We start from the raw sequence: 19,243 nt of genomic DNA, 5'->3' as shown, positions 1-19,243 counted from the left end.
TATTCAAGTATGTTTGCTACTTTGCGTATAACAGAATTCTTTTTAACATTTGCATATGCAATTTTACAATTGCAAAAATTAAAATGAAATAAAACTATTGAACAAAGTTTTAAAATGATTTCAAACTATTTGACTTACAGGTAGGAATACGGCATTGATATATTCATTGTGTCCTTCCACAAACGTAGACAGGATTGGCATCTCGTATTCAACTACAAAACCAATACAAATAAGTAGATCTGCCATTAAAATGAAATATACATGTAATGAAGTTACAAGAATCAGTCACTTCGTAATTAGAATCTTTAAGATCTAGTTTTGCTATATATAAATTACTCGCAGAAACTTTATATTTTTAGTATTCAAATCTTAATTTGTTGCAATCGGCCAAGTTAACAACAGAAGCCTACTGCATAAAATTTGTCGGTAGTTACAATTGTTTACTCTTTGTTTTTTTAGTCGTTTTAATTTATTAAAGCAGCTACATACCTGGAAGTATTGTACTGTCTCTATTCTTGGTCCTATTTTCAGGAATTGTACCTTTAACAAATACATCATCTTCATGTTTTTCGCACATTGCATTCATACGCTATGGAAAAGACAATACATATATATATATATATATATATATTGGAATTTTACATTTTAATAAATATTTGTTTGGTTATAACTAGTAAATTACAGAATTGTTTTTTTTTTTTTTTTTCTTATGTTTTATCTTCATTTATATAAATGTCAAGTGAAGTTTGCAGAAATGTAATTGTAGAAATGATTGGAGTACAAAGAAATAAACCAGAAATATACTCATACCTGATATTCCACTTGGAGTTTTGTTTTATTTCTACTTGAATCGTGCAACATTAACTCTTTATATAGATCTGGAAAATCTTTCGAAGGAATTCCAGAATTAGGACACATCACTGCTTCTAATATTGCTTCATGGAGAAACACGTACTGGCGCTAAGAAATAAAGAATATCAAAATACAGAAGATGATTAAGTATGAGCATTCATCTTCTGTCAGTGGAGATCTTTAGGTATTCTCTGTACTGTTTTGTGGACTCTTGTTTGTTTATTTTTATTTGTATTTTTACAACTCATGCTTTCTAATTTTGACATTAGTACCGTTTTGTTCTGCATGGATAACAAAAATACCTTAAATTTATTAAAAAAAATATCTGTGTAGAATGCAAAAGATTTATCAAAATAAGATCTAGTAGAACTAAAGGAGGAACAACGTTCATGTTCTAAAACGCTTTTATTTGCAACTGACAGAAAGAAAACGAATGTCTAAAATTTTCAATAAAGAGACTGAAGATTGAACACTATCAGTGGTATGAATAGCTAAGGTTTATTTATATGACATCATTTTTCCACAACATTGAATACTTGAATAATAAGGACTATAAATTAAGTACATGGTAGTACACTGCAGTTTTTAAGAATTAAAACTGATCTTAGAACTAAAAAAAGACGTTAATTTTAAATTGACAATGGATCTGAATCTCAGTCTGCAAAAGGTCGGTTGCTCTCTCCTGACACCCCGACTTGCTCCATTAATAAAGAAATTCCCGTCATTATATAGCTATAAAAAGTTACCCTTCTCATTTGTAGAAAAGTTGTATCTACCGAAACTCACTCACAGCTAAAAGCTATCTGGATGTAGAGCAAGTGTGAGCAGGATCATTTATTATTCCCTTTTTAACAAACCGAGAAACTAATACGTAGATGTGAAACAAGGATTGTGTGTAAGGGAGAAGCATAATAACGCTAAACACCATTAAACAAAATAACTACAGTCTCCAAGATGACTGTATCGATCACTTGTCAATTTTGCATAAATTTGATACAAAACATTTTGAATATTTCAAAATGTTTCAAAATGTTTTCAGTAAAAACGCCCCAAAGTTATTATATCATTCTTCAAGAGCAATAACTCCTAGAAAGAGTCGAGTAAACTGATGATTTCATGCATTTTTGACTGATTTGAAGATCATTTCGATAACCTTTGCATTTGATTGTTTCTCTCCATCTACTATATATAGTTTTATATAGTTTTCGGAAAATAATCATTAAAAGGCGTCTCTCCAAAACATTAACTCCTATAAGGAGGCGACTGATGATATCGACCATAATCACATATCTGTAGATGTTGTTCTTTTGATTTTTGGTGTCTACAGTTTCCAGCTATCTACTATATTTTCCGCAACAACAACAAAAAAACCACAGACATTGTTAATAAAACAATTGTCTTTGAAAAGCAATAACTCCTTTAAGGATTCAAATAACAATTTCAGACATCTCAACTTATTTATAAATCTTGTCCTGCTGATCTTTTTACCATTTACAGTTTCTCCCTTTCTACATGTTTAAGTATAGTTTCCGCAAAATTGAAACAATGAGTAAATATCTTTCGTCAAGGACCATAACTCCGCCTTTACGAATCAATTGCAGATTTAGCACATTGGACTTATTAGTAAATCTTTTTCTGCTGGTAATATTGTATACAATTTCATTCCATCTACTATAGTTTCCACAAAACCACAAAATGAGTAAAATGGTCTTTGAAGGGCAATCATATTACCTTTCATATAAGGGGACGACTGTTAAATTTGAAAATTTAGAGTTATGAGTAGACCTTGTCCTACTGATAAGTTTTGTTTGTTTAAATTCTTCAGCTATATATTCTAGTTTCCGAAAAGAGCAAAACAAAAATGATAAAAAGGACGATTTCGGCAATATTTGCGTATTTTTTTATGTTGTTCTGCTGATGATCATTGCCATTCTAGTTGTCCTTAATCTATTGAAATTATAAAGATAATAGCTAAAATAGAAAACAATGGTAAAAATCGTCATTTAAGGGCAATATCTCAAGGAGTCGTCTGACAGTTTTGGTCAAAACTAGGTAAGAAGATCTTGCCAGAAATTTTTCCATTTATAACAGTTTAAAAGATAATAGACAATATTTTCATTTAAACCCTATGTTCTTTTTTAAGCATTGGCTGGCAGGCAGGCTTATCGGACACATTTTTTTAAACAGATACTGTAATGATGATTTTGTCTCAGTAGTTTCCGGGGAGTAGATTTGTAAAAGTCACAGGAGGAAAGACGACGACGATAGATGCTAAGTGATAGCAAAAGCTTGTACTGGCCTGTTGGACAAGGTGAGCTAAAAACACTCTTTTCTATATACAACTTTTCTAGAGACATAATTATCTTAAACTTCACCAGTTTGAGAGCCAGCTTAAGGATGTTCTCTCCTTTTTTTCAAAATAACAAGCGTTTTAAAAGACTGGTATAGATTGATAGTATATAAATAACGGAACTCAAAAAGCAGAAAAAAATAAAAGGTCCGTGTCCTTGTCTTTGAGATACAATCAATTGAAAATTTGGCTGGAAATGATTCTTTCTTTATCGTTCATACCTTTAACATGGGCACCTTAATTCTTTCATACTTTGAAAATGAACAAGGATTTTTGAAGATTTTCAAAAATGGCTTCTTAAACTATATGTAATAAAGATATGAAAAATAAAGAAGGGGTTAGCGGACAAAATTTTTATTGGCACTATATGGGTAAAACTAGAGGATTTCGAATATCTGACAAAAAGTAAAAAACAAGAACATCCTTAAAAACAACTTTTACAATAATTTATACTTTTATGTATAAAATGACAGTATACAACTTACAGCAGTCTGCACCATGTTGACCCTTTGCCTCCTGAGAGTTTCTACACATTTAAACACGTCTATATACTTCAAATCATTCGCCTCATTCACAATATAGTCCAAGGCAATGAAGGTGCCTGTTCGTCCAATTCCAGCACTGATGTGTTTTGTAAATAAATGTCATGTATTAAACAGAACAATAACAAAGCACAATGAAAGTAAACGAATAACAAACATTTTCATCCAGTAAGGAACTAAAAACGCCCTAGTTTCAGTGCATTGTTAATAAAATAATAACTCATCCCATTTAAAACCTTAAACACGAAAATGTTTACACTAAATTGGTCTGACTTAGTGCATATGAGTATGGGAAGAAATCCAAAAACACTTCGTTATTTTAATTTGACCGGATAAATAAATAAGGGAAAACATCTAATAGCATTTTTCCTTCGTGTTTCCGGGTCAAGGAAATATCGGTTTTAAATACTAAGCACAATTGTGATAGCCTCGGTTAAACAGTAGAGAAGATTACTTTAAATTCAACTTTAACATTACTAAATTTTGATGTAAAAATTCCAAGAAAAGGTTTTAACCTATTCAGCACATGTACACTAAATTATCGGCAATAGGTGTACTTTTTTCCTAATCATGTCATCGTATTCGTTCACTTCAATGTCTCTTTACCATTTTATATAAATTTAATATATTTGTTTAATAAGTAGTTATCAACTCATTTTCAATGCTTTGGTACTGGCATGAATTCTAACATACCTTTCTTGAACTATCCGTTTATAATTAAAACATTATTCAATAAACTCTCTGAGGCTTAGTAAACCTTAGGTGAATTTGGCTAAGATTGTTTTTTTTTTGTGGTCATATGGCTTATCACATATTCAGGGAAACACGCTTCAGGTGCACACCATTTAAAAAATGTTATTTTCATTTTCTAGCTACTGCTCGATACCACTGCTAGTCATATCAAATAGCATTTCTTTCTATTAGTTGTTCCCCCTTAATTGATATATACTTGTTCGATGCGAGACAACTACAGAACAGTCAAATTATTCTGATATCAATTTTGATTTAAGGAGGTCAATCTTTAAGGGAAAAAAGAGAATGTGGAATGCATGTTTACAATTCTTTTAGTTCAAATGAAATCATCATCAGGTCAGTTTTGCTATATAAACTTTCATAAAAGTTATATCCAGTTCACATACACTGCATGTAACTTGTATTCAGTTTCCATTTTCTTATGTCTTTCCAGAAAGTGTACGTATCCTTCCGGTATTCGTGCTAAGGCATGCAAAAAATTATGCATACTGAATACGTTAAATAGGAAATAGTTTCTCTGTCACTTTGATGTGTACATAATAGTAAGTTATATTATATTAAATAAGTAAAAAACAGACATTGGCAGCTTTTTCTCAAAAGCTGTATTGAACAAATATGTTGACTGCAAGTTGTAGCCTACCTGCAGTGAATAATTATCGGTCCATTTGGTGAAACATTGGATGAGAACACCTTATGTCGGAAATGCACTATTGATGATGCATATTTTGGGACATCTTTATCAGGCCAAGCAGTAAAATGAAATTGTTTTACAGTTTTGCTTTGGTTTTCCTGTAAATGAAAAAATAACAATTGTGTAGTTATGTTTTACATATAAGACGGTTATTTGATACAGTAAGGCAAAATAAAAGAGTTTTACACCTTAAAATTAAACCTTCAAAATTTTAGTTCGTGCTTCGCCACCGACAGGATTCATCACATTCGTTTCTTATATTTTTCATTGGTTTTTGAAGTATTTAAACATCCCGGATTTCAAGTTTTGAGTGTTCATGATGGTAAATCAACGAGAGCCCCGGCGACCAAATGTCGGGGATATTATTGTTTTATCCCTATCAGTCCGTCCGTCCTTCCAATCGTCCGTTGGTCCCACGTTGATATAAGGTGTAAATGGTTTGTACTTGCTTATTGTTAGGATTTTGATTTTGTCTAAATTTTCATCAAATGAAAGAATGTTGAACTTTGTCACTTTTGGGGGATAGTTTACATACGGGGAACATGTTTTGTCCTGATAACCCGTCCTATAGTGTTCAAGATAGAAATATTATACTATGCAAAATAGTACATTTACATTGTACTTAGGGTGCGCATATTGTCGGCATTTTTATTAGAATGTTGAACTTAGTCGTTTGTATGCTCCTTGAAAAAAAATCCTTTATAATAATGCACTAATGATGACTATTCATCTGATAAATATAATTTATCACATTATTACCATATTCAACGAGAACAATTATTTACTACTATTGCATTTTCCGTGTACATTTTAGTATTATTAACCATTCACATTTTTTACGTTTTGTTAACAATGCAAAAGTTGAGTTATGAAGTTTAAAAGAACAACAAATAAAATTGTCTGACGTTGGGGATAGATCATAACTAAGGCAGGAGCATTAAATGTGTATGACAGACACAGTTATACCAAGTTGTACTTCGACATCACTTTCCAACTTTGTCTACTTTTTATTTAATGTCTTACGTTTAAATGTGATAACTGCTGTGATTGGATATTTCCTGCATAAAGTGATTAATATAACATGTCTGTATATTTGAAACTAATAAAACAAATATATTCCCGAATATAATAATAAAGACACACTTGGGATCAATAAAATCTTAAATGGTTTTTCATTACCAAATGCATATCCACTTTCGGCTGATAATTGCTCTATGATTTGAATGCGTGTTTCAGAAGAATGTAGAGTGTGATATGATACTATCAGATTATTACAAGGAGGTTTTCATGTCAGATGTATTATCAACCCTAGGTCATAATATCAGCCCAAAAGACATAGGTTCAAGGGTTGATGTTGACGGGGGCTGATAATACATCTGATATGAAAAATATCATGTTATAATCTTTTCATTATATACTTCCACGCGGAAAAAATTCAATTGAAAACAAATGTTTTGACTTATAAATGTCAATTGCAACTACCTGTATGGATTTAAAATTAATCAAACCGTAGAATAATCATACGTCCCAATATTTTCTAGGAGTTTCATACTCATTTTTGTACGACACAAATATATTTGAACATTTGAGGCCGACATTAACTTCATTGAAATCGTAACGTTGACATCTAGTTTCAAGAATTTGCCGAGTGACGACGCCTTGCCATTCGATAACGTTTTGAACAGATCTACGATAATAATCGGAAATAGTTGATAGATATTTCATATTAGGCCACTAAGCACCATTTCGGGAATTTACGCAAAAAAAAGCTGTTATCATTCTGTAAATATTATTATATAAATGTATAAGTTATTTACTCAAAGTACATGATAATATATATAATACCTTCACTATCTTCAGTGTTCTAATAGTAAAATCTGAGTAGACATCTTCATCTATCAACAAAATTTCGGTTGATCCATATTGTTTTGTTTTAGATTCGGGATCAGGCCAATACTGTTTACATTTTTGCTGAAATAGAATGACAAACCCAAACATGTTTTTAATAATTTTTTTTTCAATTTACAATATTAGTTGTCACACTGATAGCCGTTTTATTTTTTATTGATATTTGTTAATTTAAAAAGGAAAAATTTAAACAAAAAACGAACATTATAAAATATAACTGATAAAGAAAAAGAATTCATAAAAAAAGGTAGAAACATAATCTAAAAAGCGTTTGTTAATAACTAATGTTACTTTTTCTTTCCAAAACTATTTCAAATGATCAATCGTAAAAATACATTTTATAAAACACACACTACCTTTCCTAGTTCACACACATTTGTTAACATAACAATTTTGCCACAATCATATTGCCAGATCATCCCCCAAAAATCGTTGATAGTAGGTTCCAATGGTCCTACAATACATTCAGAACTTAAGTTAATTTTTTACCTTAGTAACCACCTGGAAATGTAGAAAGTTCTATAGTATGTGTTAAATATCAATAGAGCATACATTACATATCGTAGTCAAAACTCATTTTGCCCTAGAGGAAAAGGAATTGTTTTCTGATAAATCATAGGATATTGATAGCCGTTCATAGTATGATACAATGGTTCTATAACACAAAGATTGCCAGTTTTCCAACCGAAGGTCTACCCGGTTACTTTGGGTTTCTCGACCGATAAAGACTGGCGGTCATGAAATATTACAGATTGCTGAAAATGGCGTTGAAAACGATCAATCAGTAAATCAATCCTACAATCTATTAAGACGTCAAGTTAAAATTCTACGTTTTTGGTCGTGGTAATATTTATTCTGCGTTATACATATACATGTGTTCATTAATTTTCATTTGTGATATATATGTTAGTCCCTGTTTAAGTTTATACTATGACTTTGGAAAAATCAATTAAAGCGCTGTTGATGTGTCTTTGCCTGTTTCAATGTGCGCATGATGTTGTGGCACCATATTCCTTTTTTCCATTTTTCTTGATGCAAATGGAGCCGTCAGTGATTTTTTTTTATTTTCTATCAAATATATATAATGTTAAGACAATCCTAAAATTTCTTCTATCAACTTACCTTGGGCGGCTATGTATTTCTTAACTTGACCATATCCCTGAAATGACATTTTGATAAAACAGTGTTTAAGAATAAGCAGTCTTGACAATTTAATGTTAGTACGGAATACTATTGCCCAATTGAAAACTCAACTTTCTTTTAATATTAGGGTCGCACCCTTTTTAGGGTATACGGTAGTCTATTTTGTAGGTTTACAATAGAATGCTAAATAATTTATTTTCTGCGTTAGTAAGAAAGATCAGAACAAGATAGTTATGTGTGCTAGAAGCATTTTAATTTAGATTTAGACCTTGAAATCATTTGATAGTATGACCAATGAAAAATTAAAGTACTTTTCGAAAAGCTAAAAAATCAACCATATTGCTAGGTATGTGAAGGTTCCTACCATATATATCTTACAGAGCTTCAATAATAAATAGATAAGTATGTATAAGTCAGACAATCAAATAGAGCGCTCCAATGTTTTTTGTCTCCGGAAAAGTATATGTACAGAATAGAGCATCTCAATCGCTATGAATATTCAACCCTACCATTTTACAAGTTATACAGTTGAAAAGTGGCAAGAAATACAGTAAAATTTATATCGACACTACATTAATAAAACATTGACTTCTTGAAAAATGATGGGATATAAAATACATCAGTGATATCTCCGTCATATTTGGTAAGAGTTAATATCTTAACATTTTCTTTAATCTTTAATTTTTTAGTACTTAATTCTTGAATCAAATATTTTATTTACTTCCAGGGAATTTTCAAAGGTCGAATTAAGTGTGAAATAAGAGAAACCAATGACATATTTGTATGAAACTGTAGGTCACCGCATGGTCGTCAACATGATATCCCCTTCTCGTTCTCCTTTAAGATTTAAGGGGTTTTTGAAACTCTTAGTATGTATTTGAACGGAAGAGATAACAGACAACATCATTATTGTAGTTACATGTAGATGATACTTTTTTATGATACTTACATTTATAAATGATGCGTTAATATAGTCAGATGCTCCTTTTCCTGGTTGTATGTCAAGTATAACACGAGTTTCATCATCTAAATATGGAATGATTTGATATTAATTACATTGACGTTGATATTTATCTAAGTTGTATTGATATCCAATTTTAAGTCAGGAGTATTTCAGTTGTTTTTCACTTGTTCGTTGATTGATAACGTTTGATTCCGTCAGTTTTTGTGGACTATTCCTTTTTGAATTTGCTTCGAGTTCGATATTTTTGTTATACTGTTTTAAATAATACACCGAAGTACTTCGAAGCCAGCTTTATAAATGTTAATATTAAAACTAGATTTTAACATAAAGAAGCGTCTTTTTTAGGCTTATATGAATATGGTTTGCTCTACTGAGAACTAGATGTACTACTAGCAAAGCTTACAAAATTACACCCGCCCTTTGCAAAATCCATGCTCGCCCCTTGTAAAGTCCATGCTTTGGTAAGAGAAACCCGAAAACTAAATGAGACAAAACATAAAAGGTGCACAATGGCATTATATTGTGAAGATTCTGAGAAAATTCCATCAAATTCATACAAGTAGGAGGTTTAGCTAGCTACAAAACCAGATTTAACACTCCATTTTCTTCGGAAAATGACTGTATCTTATCAGGAATTTTTGTTTTTCTGATAAGGGGTTTAAGAGAAGAATGGATATAAATGTGACCTTTAGTGTGCAGATGATTTGCTGAAGGAAACCGCAAATTTGATTCTGATAAAATAGAATTTAATAGGATGTGCATCATAGTATAATATTGTTACGATTGTGAGAATGTTTCAATAAATTTTGATAAGGGGTTAAGGAGAAGTTGCAGCTATAAAATGGGTAACCCAAATAAAGTAATGAGAAATGCAATCTTTTTGTTAAGCAAATCCCAGATATAATTAGGACCAAAAAACAAAATAGGAGGTGCATGATGACACAATATGGTAAATATTGTGAGAAAGTGTCATTAAAATATGATTAGGGTTTAAGAAGAAGAAGCGGATACAAATGTGTATTACATTTTGCAAATATGACGCAGTCCGTGTCACCCAAACTAAACATCAAAAATTATTCAGATGAAGAAATGAAAAAAGAGGCGCAAAAGTATATTTTGCGAGTAAGATTCTATGAAAGTCTCACACAAATTCTGGCAAGTGGTACAGGAGCAGTTGCAGAATACAAAAGCTTTAGAATGCGGGGAATATTAAAGAGTGCAAAATCATTTTTATGTGTATGTTTCAAAAAAAAAGTAAAACAACAAAAATACCGAACTCCTAAGAACGTCCAAAACGGAAAGTCCGTAATCAAATGGCAAAATCAAAAGCTCAAACACACCAAACGAATGGATAACAACTGTCAAATTCCTGACTTTGTACAGGTATTTTCTTATGTAGAAAATGGTGGACTAAACCTGGTTTTATAGCTAGCTAAACATCTCACTTGTATGACAGTCGCATAAAATTCCATAACTTGACAACGATGTGCATGTGAACAAAACAAACAGACTTAATAGGTAAAAATGTCAAAAATAGGGGTACAGCAGTCAACATTGTGTTATAATCTTAATCACTATTAAAACAATTGTTTCAACTAGATTGAAAAAGTAATAGTTATATTATATAATCATTTATTTATTCAAAAATATATTTGAGTTTTGTATTTCAGTTACAATTCAAATTCATTAGAAATAATTCATGCTTACTGATATTTTCTTGTTTGCTATTAAGATAAGGTGTTAAATGTAACTGAATATGAGTAATTGTTATTGTACCATATGTACAGCTTTCGTAATAAACCGTTTGTAAAGTTCCTCAGTATAATTTCATTGTTAATAGATGAAATGGTTTGAACAAGCTGTCAGTTTGTTAAAGCATTATTCATGATTGATATTTCCGGTAAAACCAGTCTCAATTTGGTGCTCCGATTTTGACGAAATACATATATACATTGTATCTTCTAAAAGTTAAATATGTTTTCGTGGCTCATCAGATCAGTACTCAGCACAAAAAAAAACAAAATGATGAATACACAATGTACTGATCAAAGAGTACATACAGTTACTGAAAAGCCCTATTTCAGTTTATAAATAGGATTGTGCCTGATATTCATATGATGAAGACATAATCTTTCAATCAGTTTAATTGAAGTCTGGAGCTGGCATGTCAGTTAACTGCTAGTAGTCTGTTGTTATTTATGTATTATTGTCATTTTGTTTATTTTCTTTGGTTACATCTTCTGACATCAGACTCGGACTTCTCTTGAACTGAATTTTAATGTGCGTATTGTTATGCGTTTACTTTTCTACATTGGCTAGAGGTATAGGAGGAGGGTTGAGATCTCATAAACATGTTTAACCCCGCCGCATTTTTGCGCCTGTCCCAAGTCGGGAGCCTCTGGCCTTTGTTAGTCTTGTATTATTTTTAATTTTAGTTTCTTGTGTACAATTTGGAGTTTAGTATGGCGTTCATTATCACTGAACTAGTATATATATTTGTTTAGGGGCCAGCTGAAGGACGCCTCCGGGTGCGGGAATTTCTCGCTGCATTGAAGACCTGTTGGTGGCCTTCTGCTGTTGTCTGTCCTGTGTTGTTGTCTCTTTGACACATTCCCCATTTCCATTCTCATTTTATTCATGTTTTCCTAGTCTTAATATCAAACAGTTCTTCTCACATGGATTCAGTGATAAGAAGTCTGAGACATAAATGACCTTGTGCGATGCCGAAACATAGTTTGATTTGCTCTGTCCAGTGTGAGTAAGTATTTTTAGCTGTCTTTTTTTACTTTTTTCTATTTTCCATCAAAACCATACATGTATGTAAATGCTAATAGTAGTATTAGACAATCATTTATGTCATAAATTACTTAACCTTGATACAAGCTGTAGCTTGATTTCAGATTATCATACCTAATATTTTAAAGACAATTGCAAATGGAAAGGAATCATAATTTACTTAAATATTTTAATAAAATTGCTCCTGAATTATCCTGTTTTTCCTTAGAATTATTTGAAAACAGGTTTTTTAATTGTTTATATATAAAAAATCACAACTTTCTATTAATCAATCAAAAAATGTTAATAATGAGTGTGTTTAGACTTTTACAAAATGATTGGTGGTGTTTGAAGTAGTTTGAAGTATGAAATATGTTTCAAAATTACTGATGTCTTTTTGATACACAAAATTGAAATAATTTACATACACGGAAATACATTTTTGTATTTATTTTTGCCAATATTTTCAGTCAATGATGCTGTTTTTGTTTCCTTAAGATGATGCTTTTTCAGTTTCTGAAAGAAAAAAAAAACATTTGATATTTATTTTTGTATATTTCTATGAAATAATAACTAGAGGCTCCCAGCAGCCGAAATCGCTCAACTGACAAACATGTCACTAGATTTATCTTTATTTCCGATATTTCGCGATCAAAATCTTTTATGATAAAAATATTATAACAAACATACTGATTTTCGCAATATTAACAACAAATGAAATGATTTTGTTGAAAATTTACAGCTTAAAAAAAATCAATATGATATCCGAATAAAACAAATCTCCCTTCATATGAATTGATGGAAGCAAGAAATAGTCTCACAGTTCTGTCGGATGTAGAATGTGAGACAATTTTTATTTCAGGTGCATTAACCACTATCATAGTCTCCCTAATCATTCAAGTCACGGTTAGTAAAAGAATATGAATCACATGTGTAAATGAGACAGAAACCCAAAGTAATATAAACAAAACAATCTAGTTGTCAACGCTTAAATTGGTCAGTAGTTTCAGGAGTGAAATGCTTGCTAAACGTCCCCTGACAATTATTTTTTGCTTATCTCACATTTATGACTTTTTTCACGGTTTAAATTGTTTATAAAGTTGCAAGATAATCGGCAGTAATACTAAAACTATTCAAAATTGTCAAATAATGACTAACCAAGTGCTGCGTATATGATTTTCGTACAATTTTTTATATCGAAATTCTTTCATAAGTGTGAAGTAGGATTTAGAATTTGATTTTAATTTTGTTTCAAATTATTTTGTGTTGTAAATCATCTAAGGGAGCATTGTTAAGATTAATTTATGATTGAACAACAACGATATAACATAAGTATATGAACAGTAACTGTTGTAATGTATACGTATATAAACCTCAAATTCCTTTTCAATTGGTCCCTTTGTTCCTCGTCCTTTGTCAACATAGTCGTAGAAATCATTTATTGAGATAGCAGTTCCGGAAATTTTTAAGTCCCCAGCAAAACTATAATATTCTCTCTTCTCCTCATCCTGGTTGTCATATGTTGCGCCATTTGTTGTAATTTGATGGGAAAGTCTTGATTCGTCTGTATTGCCTGACAAAAAACTTGAATCAATTGCACGTCGACATATTCCTATTATAGTTTGATTTAAATAATGTTTGCGGGTAATAGTTTATCCTTTAAAGCATTACCGAAATGTGACGGGCAAGATTGACCCTTCCGGAACACCCGTTTTATCCATAAAATACAGTTCAGTATCATTCAATTGATTTCAAAACTGTGCATGTGTATTTATTATTCTTTGTTTCTGGTCACAATTTTTAAACGACAAACAACAACACTATCACTTCCAATTACTCCACAAAATAGCAATCCAAAAAAAGAAACCTTATATTTTCCGGAAACTGTCAACTTATCCCTTTACACCTGCAGTGTTCATTATGATAATCAAATATAAAAATCATAAGGATGAATATGGTTTCCTGCATACTTTTATGCATGCTTGTTCAATTTTATTGGGGACTCGGTCAGTCAGGATTCTACTTCGTCAAGTTTATATCTCCATTACGCCACCTATTTTTTCAATCGCAAAAATGAAAGCCATTGTAGTGATGACGAGCTGTCAATTTAGCTCTTAAAACCCGAAAAATATATCCACATATCATCATTACAATTCTTACATGACGGTTGAATCTTTAAAAACAAATATATCTACCAGCTATTAAGCATCATGTTATTTACTTATATGTCTTTTGTCTTAAAACTATTATCTGGTTCAGTTGTCAAGGTGAATTTTGGAAAGTTCAAAAAACTAAATTCTTATGAAAAATTATATGGAAGGGCAGACTAAAATTGATCACAGGTTGAAGACGAACTACCCCAGATAATTAACACAAAAAAAAAAGATTTTCTGAAGTCATACATTTTTAAGATCCACTTGTAGTCTGTCGTCAAGGGTTTTCAGTCAAAATATAAGGGGTGTTAGTGCAGGGTGTGTCCGACCTTTCTTTTTTTTCAGTACATTTCATGAATAAAATAATTAATATAACTAATTTTCAATTAAACATGAGTGAACGAAAATAAAAATAGAATACAAGGAAGAAATACACCTCAAATTTTAACATTTTTTGCTTTTTTTTTTATTTCAACACTCCACCTCTGTTGTTATGACTCATTAGAAAAGTATTTTAATTAACCCATATACTTTATTTCATTGTACTGTGAATTTTTGGTGTAACTATATTAACACGAAGTCTGATAATATGAAAATAATGGAAATTATGCTAATGCACAAAAAAGATCCACATGTATTTGCACCTACCATATTCGACTGTTTTGTGAAAATTTGTCTTTACTTTAAAAGTTTATAAATATCTCGAAGCTCTGTACTATGATTTAACTATACACACGTATATACGATGCAAATAATCCTACATTATGCACCTACATTAAACTTTTAAAGCCCATAGAAAAAGATGTAAACAATTCAAATATACTAACTTGACGATTTATACCTTCTTTAACCCTTTGAGCGCTGAGACGTTGCTTTTTATACGACCGCAAAAAAAATTTTGTGGTCGTATATTGGTATGACGTTGGCGTCGTCGTTGTCGTCGTCGTCCGGCGTCGTCCGATGACACATTGGTTTTCGCACTCTAACTTTAGTTTAAGTGAATGGATCTCTATGGGTTATGGTACCAACAGTAAAGGAATTAGGGGCAAAAAAGGGGCCAAAAATAAGCATTTTTGTAACTTCCAGACATAACTTGTGTGTTAGTGTATGGATCCCTCTGACATTGTACCACAAGGTTCCATATCACAAAAGGAATGCTGGGATTGATTTTGGGGGTAATTGCCTCTAAATTTTAGGAATTAGGGGGCAAAAAGGGGGCAAAAAACAAGCATTTTTCTAGTTTCATGACAATAACTTGTGTGTAAGTGTATGGATCTTTCTGAAATTGTACTACAAGGTTCCATATCACAAAGGGAAAGCTGGAATTGAGTTTGGGGGTAATTGCCGAAACGTTTAGGAATTGGGGGCCAAAAAGGGGCCAAAAATAAGCATTTTTCTAGTTTCCAGACAATAACTTGTGTTCAAGTGTATGGATCTCTCTGAAATTGTACTGCAAGGTACCATACCACAAAGGGAAGGCTGGGATTGAGTTTGGGGGTGATGAATCATAAGGGGGTTCAAAAAATTGGGGGGGGGATTTTTTTTTTTCCTTTTTTTTCTTTTTTTCCTTTTTTTTTTCTTTTAAAATTTTCCATTTTAAGTTGGTTATTTCTGATTTATATTTAAAAGCAAATAATAATGATATGGTAGGAGATACACACCAAACAGGATGTGTAAATTATTATATAATAAGTATTGTGCAATAGCAAGACATTTTCAATTGCACAGTATTGCACAATAGCAAGAAATCTTCAATTGCACAGTATTGCACAATAGCAAGAAATCTTCAATTGCACAGTATTGCGCAATAGCAAGAAATATCCAATATCACAATATTGCGCAATAGCAAGAAATTGTCAATTGTACAGTATTGCGCAATAGCAAGAAATATTTAATTGCACAGTATTGTGCAAAAGACGATACTTCGTATAAATTGCTTATTTCTTGACCAATTTCAATGGGGTTTTATTCTTGAATTCTTGGGGTTCTTTAATATGCTGAATCTAATCGTGTATTTAGTTTTTGGATTTTGGGCCCCGTTTTTAAATTGGTCCACATTGAGGTCCAAAGGGTCCAAAATTAAACTCTGTTTGATTTCATCAAAAATTGAATTATTGGGGTTCTTTGATATACCGAATCTAACCGTGTATTTAGATTCTTAATTTTTGGTTCCGTTTTCAAATTGGTCTACATTAAGGTCCAAAGGGTCCAAAATTAAACTTAGTTTGATTTTAACAAAAATTGAATTCTTAGGGTTCTTTGATATGCTGAATCTAAACATGTATTTAGATTTTTGATTATGGGTCCAGTTTTCAAGTTGGTCCAAATCGGGGTCCAAAATTAAACTTTGTTTGATTTCAACAAAAATTTAATATATGGGGTTCTTTGATATGTTGAATCTAACCATGTATTTAGATTTTTGATTTTTGGGCCCCGTTATCAACTTTGTCCACATTGAGGTCAAAAGGATCCAAAATTAAACTTTGTTTGATTTCATCAAAAATTGAATTCTTGGGGTTCTTTGATATGTTGAATCTAACCATGTATTTAGATTTTGGATATTGGACCATAATAGGTGAATGTCCAATTTAAAATTTTTAAGTTCTTAGACCACATTCATTCTGTGTTAGAAACCTATGTTGTGTCAAATATTTAATCACAATCCAAATGCAAAGCTGTATCAAGCTTGAATGTTGTGTCCATACTTGCCCCAACTGTTCAGGGTTCGACCTCTACGGTCGTATCAAGCTGCGCCCTGCGGAGCATTTTATTCACTTTGTTACGTTGCCATACATATTTGAATGACGTTACTATAAACGATACGTAACGTAACGTCAACACATTACCTACAAGCACATGCACGTTATCCTCGTTAATGGATAAATTGGACATCTCGCACATTCGGGGAAATCCAACATCCTCGGGACTAATCTTTTAATTTGAGTACACGTACGTAGCGGACCTTGCGTATATTAAGTAATTTTTTTTAATTTTTGGGTTGGAAATCGAAGTTTTTTTATTACATTTCTATATCTTTTTCTAGAATACTATAAAAAAAAACACGACAATATCGAAATAGATAAAGGTTTTTATAATATGATAAATATTACAAACAATAAAGATATATTGAAGAAAATATAGCTCAATTACTGTACTTTGATATAAAGGATCATGCAAGATTTGATATCATCGAGGGTTTCAAAAGACGAGTAGTGTTCTCATCTTCATAGTTGGCGCGGGTCTTTTTTTTTATATAAAGCACCGTAGATAAAGAGTCCGACTTAACACTTTGTAAACTATAAATAACCACAAAAATCGGGATACTAGTATATAGCATTTTAATGATTTATGATTTAACCATCAAAGTCTTAACTGATTGATCAATAAATCGAATGACAACTGCGTTCAGCGGCAAATATTTCATGAATATTCACAACAATAACTTATCTTTTTCTGATAATGTATAGTTTACTTTTGCATTACATTTGTGTGACTTGCCCTTCATTGTTATTTGCCTATTTGGTTTTTAGGAATGTCACTTGTCTGACTAAACCAGTAGTAGTGAACTTTTAGCATCAATTTTGCTTCTTTTTATGTATAGTCTAAACTGATCTTCTATTTTTTTTTGTATTCAAGTCAATATTTTACATGTCAAAGGCATGTGAAATTCCATTAATTTCGCTAAATCTGTATTTTTTAATGCAACATTTAATGTCTTAATTTGATGTTTATCTGTGGTTCAAACTGTCTTGACCCTTTTATGAGTAAGCTGATTTTTACAGATAATATTTAAGTGTTATGAACACAATTATTGGTACAGAAATCCTTTGCTGTGTTAAATACATGTCCGACTTATATCAGTTTTGTCATTAAATGAGGCTGTCGATAAAATTATTTTCTATTTCTTGTTGCGATCATTGACATCGAAAATCTGATATAAATCCCTTTTTCAATGGTGTGATTTAGGCAGATGATGAGAAGAAACTATCTAATCTGGGAGTTCATTTAGGAATTTCGGTAAAAATCGATATGGCCCAAAATGCTGTAACTATCTTTTTTTTCATTGCTTCCTACCTTATGATGTAGTATCTATTTTTCAAAACTAGTACATGGTTAGTTTGAGTATGAAATAAAAGAGGTAGTTTGGTATCAATAGTTTATCCCAATCATTATTACGGACGAAGTACTTTCCTTTTGACTGTGGTTGATTCTTTAAGTTTTTGAATTTGATTTGATACATGCACAAACATAATCACAAACTGTTTACTTCAAAACCCTTCTCAAATTTTAAACAGAGATGCGGACTCGATGTAAATGAGACTTTAATTCCAGGACACAAACAACTAACAAAGATATATAGAGGTCAACTTACAGTCTTAAAAGATAGTCGGACATTATACAATATTTCAAACACTAAAAGGATAAAGTATACATAGTCTGTGAATAAATTATCAGAGACTACTAAAATTTGCTATCAGCATTCATTTCCTAAAAAAATTTATAGCAGTCGGATATTAACGAACACAAACTCTTAGACAATAAAAGAAAACACTCAAATATTAACGATAACAACGACTGGGACAATAAATCAACTCTGACATGAGTGAAAACATCCGCCGTTGACTGACACAGATAAATGGTGCCGGGTTAAAACAGTCCTCATATCCCATCCCTTGTATAACGTTAGATAGAAGAATGTACTTGTGTGAAGAATAGACGATTTAGACGACCCTTTATTTTTCAGTTGAAAAATTTGAAATAAAACTCATTTTTACAAGAATGGACATTTTCAAATTACATGAATTAATCAACCCTTTTTTGTATGTTCTTAAAACTGAAAAAAATGCTTTGTTTTAGCAATATTCAGGTTCCACCATAAGGAAAGCTTTTCACATAAAATTTAAAAATAAACTATTGGACTAGATGATCACGATGAGGACGTGGCGCAGCGAATGTTCGCTCCCTCGAGATTTGGATAAGCCAAACGGAAATATTTCTTACAACACTGTGGTCTCGGAATTACAAGAAAGGCCCCATTATATTTTGTATACTTGTATCTCTTTTCCTTAGCTCTATTGATTATATCTTGATCTTTTTCATATATAGTTATAC

The 19,243-nt window shown here is 31.5% G+C and overlaps 1 protein-coding gene across 14 annotated transcripts in view; it reads right to left on the bottom strand.

Annotated features, from left to right (window-relative positions):
• Positions 1-19,243, bottom strand: part of LOC127732004 (receptor-type tyrosine-protein phosphatase T-like) — a 190,793-nt gene that overhangs the window by 122,237 nt on the left and 49,313 nt on the right. For 11 of the 14 annotated variants that reach the window (XM_052241071.1, XM_052241072.1, XM_052241069.1 and 8 more), the window contains 11 exons: positions 13,352-13,551; positions 12,407-12,494; positions 9,189-9,265; positions 8,219-8,255; positions 7,453-7,550; positions 7,034-7,159; positions 5,138-5,286; positions 3,688-3,823; positions 811-960; positions 490-589; positions 139-212 (listed from right to left, as the gene is read on the bottom strand). In XM_052241071.1, the coding sequence (XP_052097031.1) occupies positions 139-212; positions 490-589; positions 811-960; positions 3,688-3,823; positions 5,138-5,286; positions 7,034-7,159; positions 7,453-7,550; positions 8,219-8,255; positions 9,189-9,265; positions 12,407-12,494; positions 13,352-13,551 (1,235 nt within the window). The remainder of the gene's footprint in view (positions 1-138; positions 213-489; positions 590-810; positions 961-3,687; positions 3,824-5,137; positions 5,287-7,033; positions 7,160-7,452; positions 7,551-8,218; positions 8,256-9,188; positions 9,266-12,406; positions 12,495-13,351; positions 13,552-19,243) is intronic. The other 3 variants (XM_052241074.1, XM_052241079.1, XM_052241082.1) reach the window with 3 other exon arrangements.

Source organism: Mytilus californianus, unplaced genomic scaffold, assembly GCF_021869535.1.
Source record: "Mytilus californianus isolate M0D057914Y unplaced genomic scaffold, xbMytCali1.0.p SCAF_1, whole genome shotgun sequence".
Taxonomy (NCBI): Eukaryota; Metazoa; Mollusca; class Bivalvia; order Mytilida; family Mytilidae; genus Mytilus; species Mytilus californianus.
Note: the sequence above shows the minus strand (reverse complement) of the source record. Positions and strands in the feature narration are given on the sequence as shown.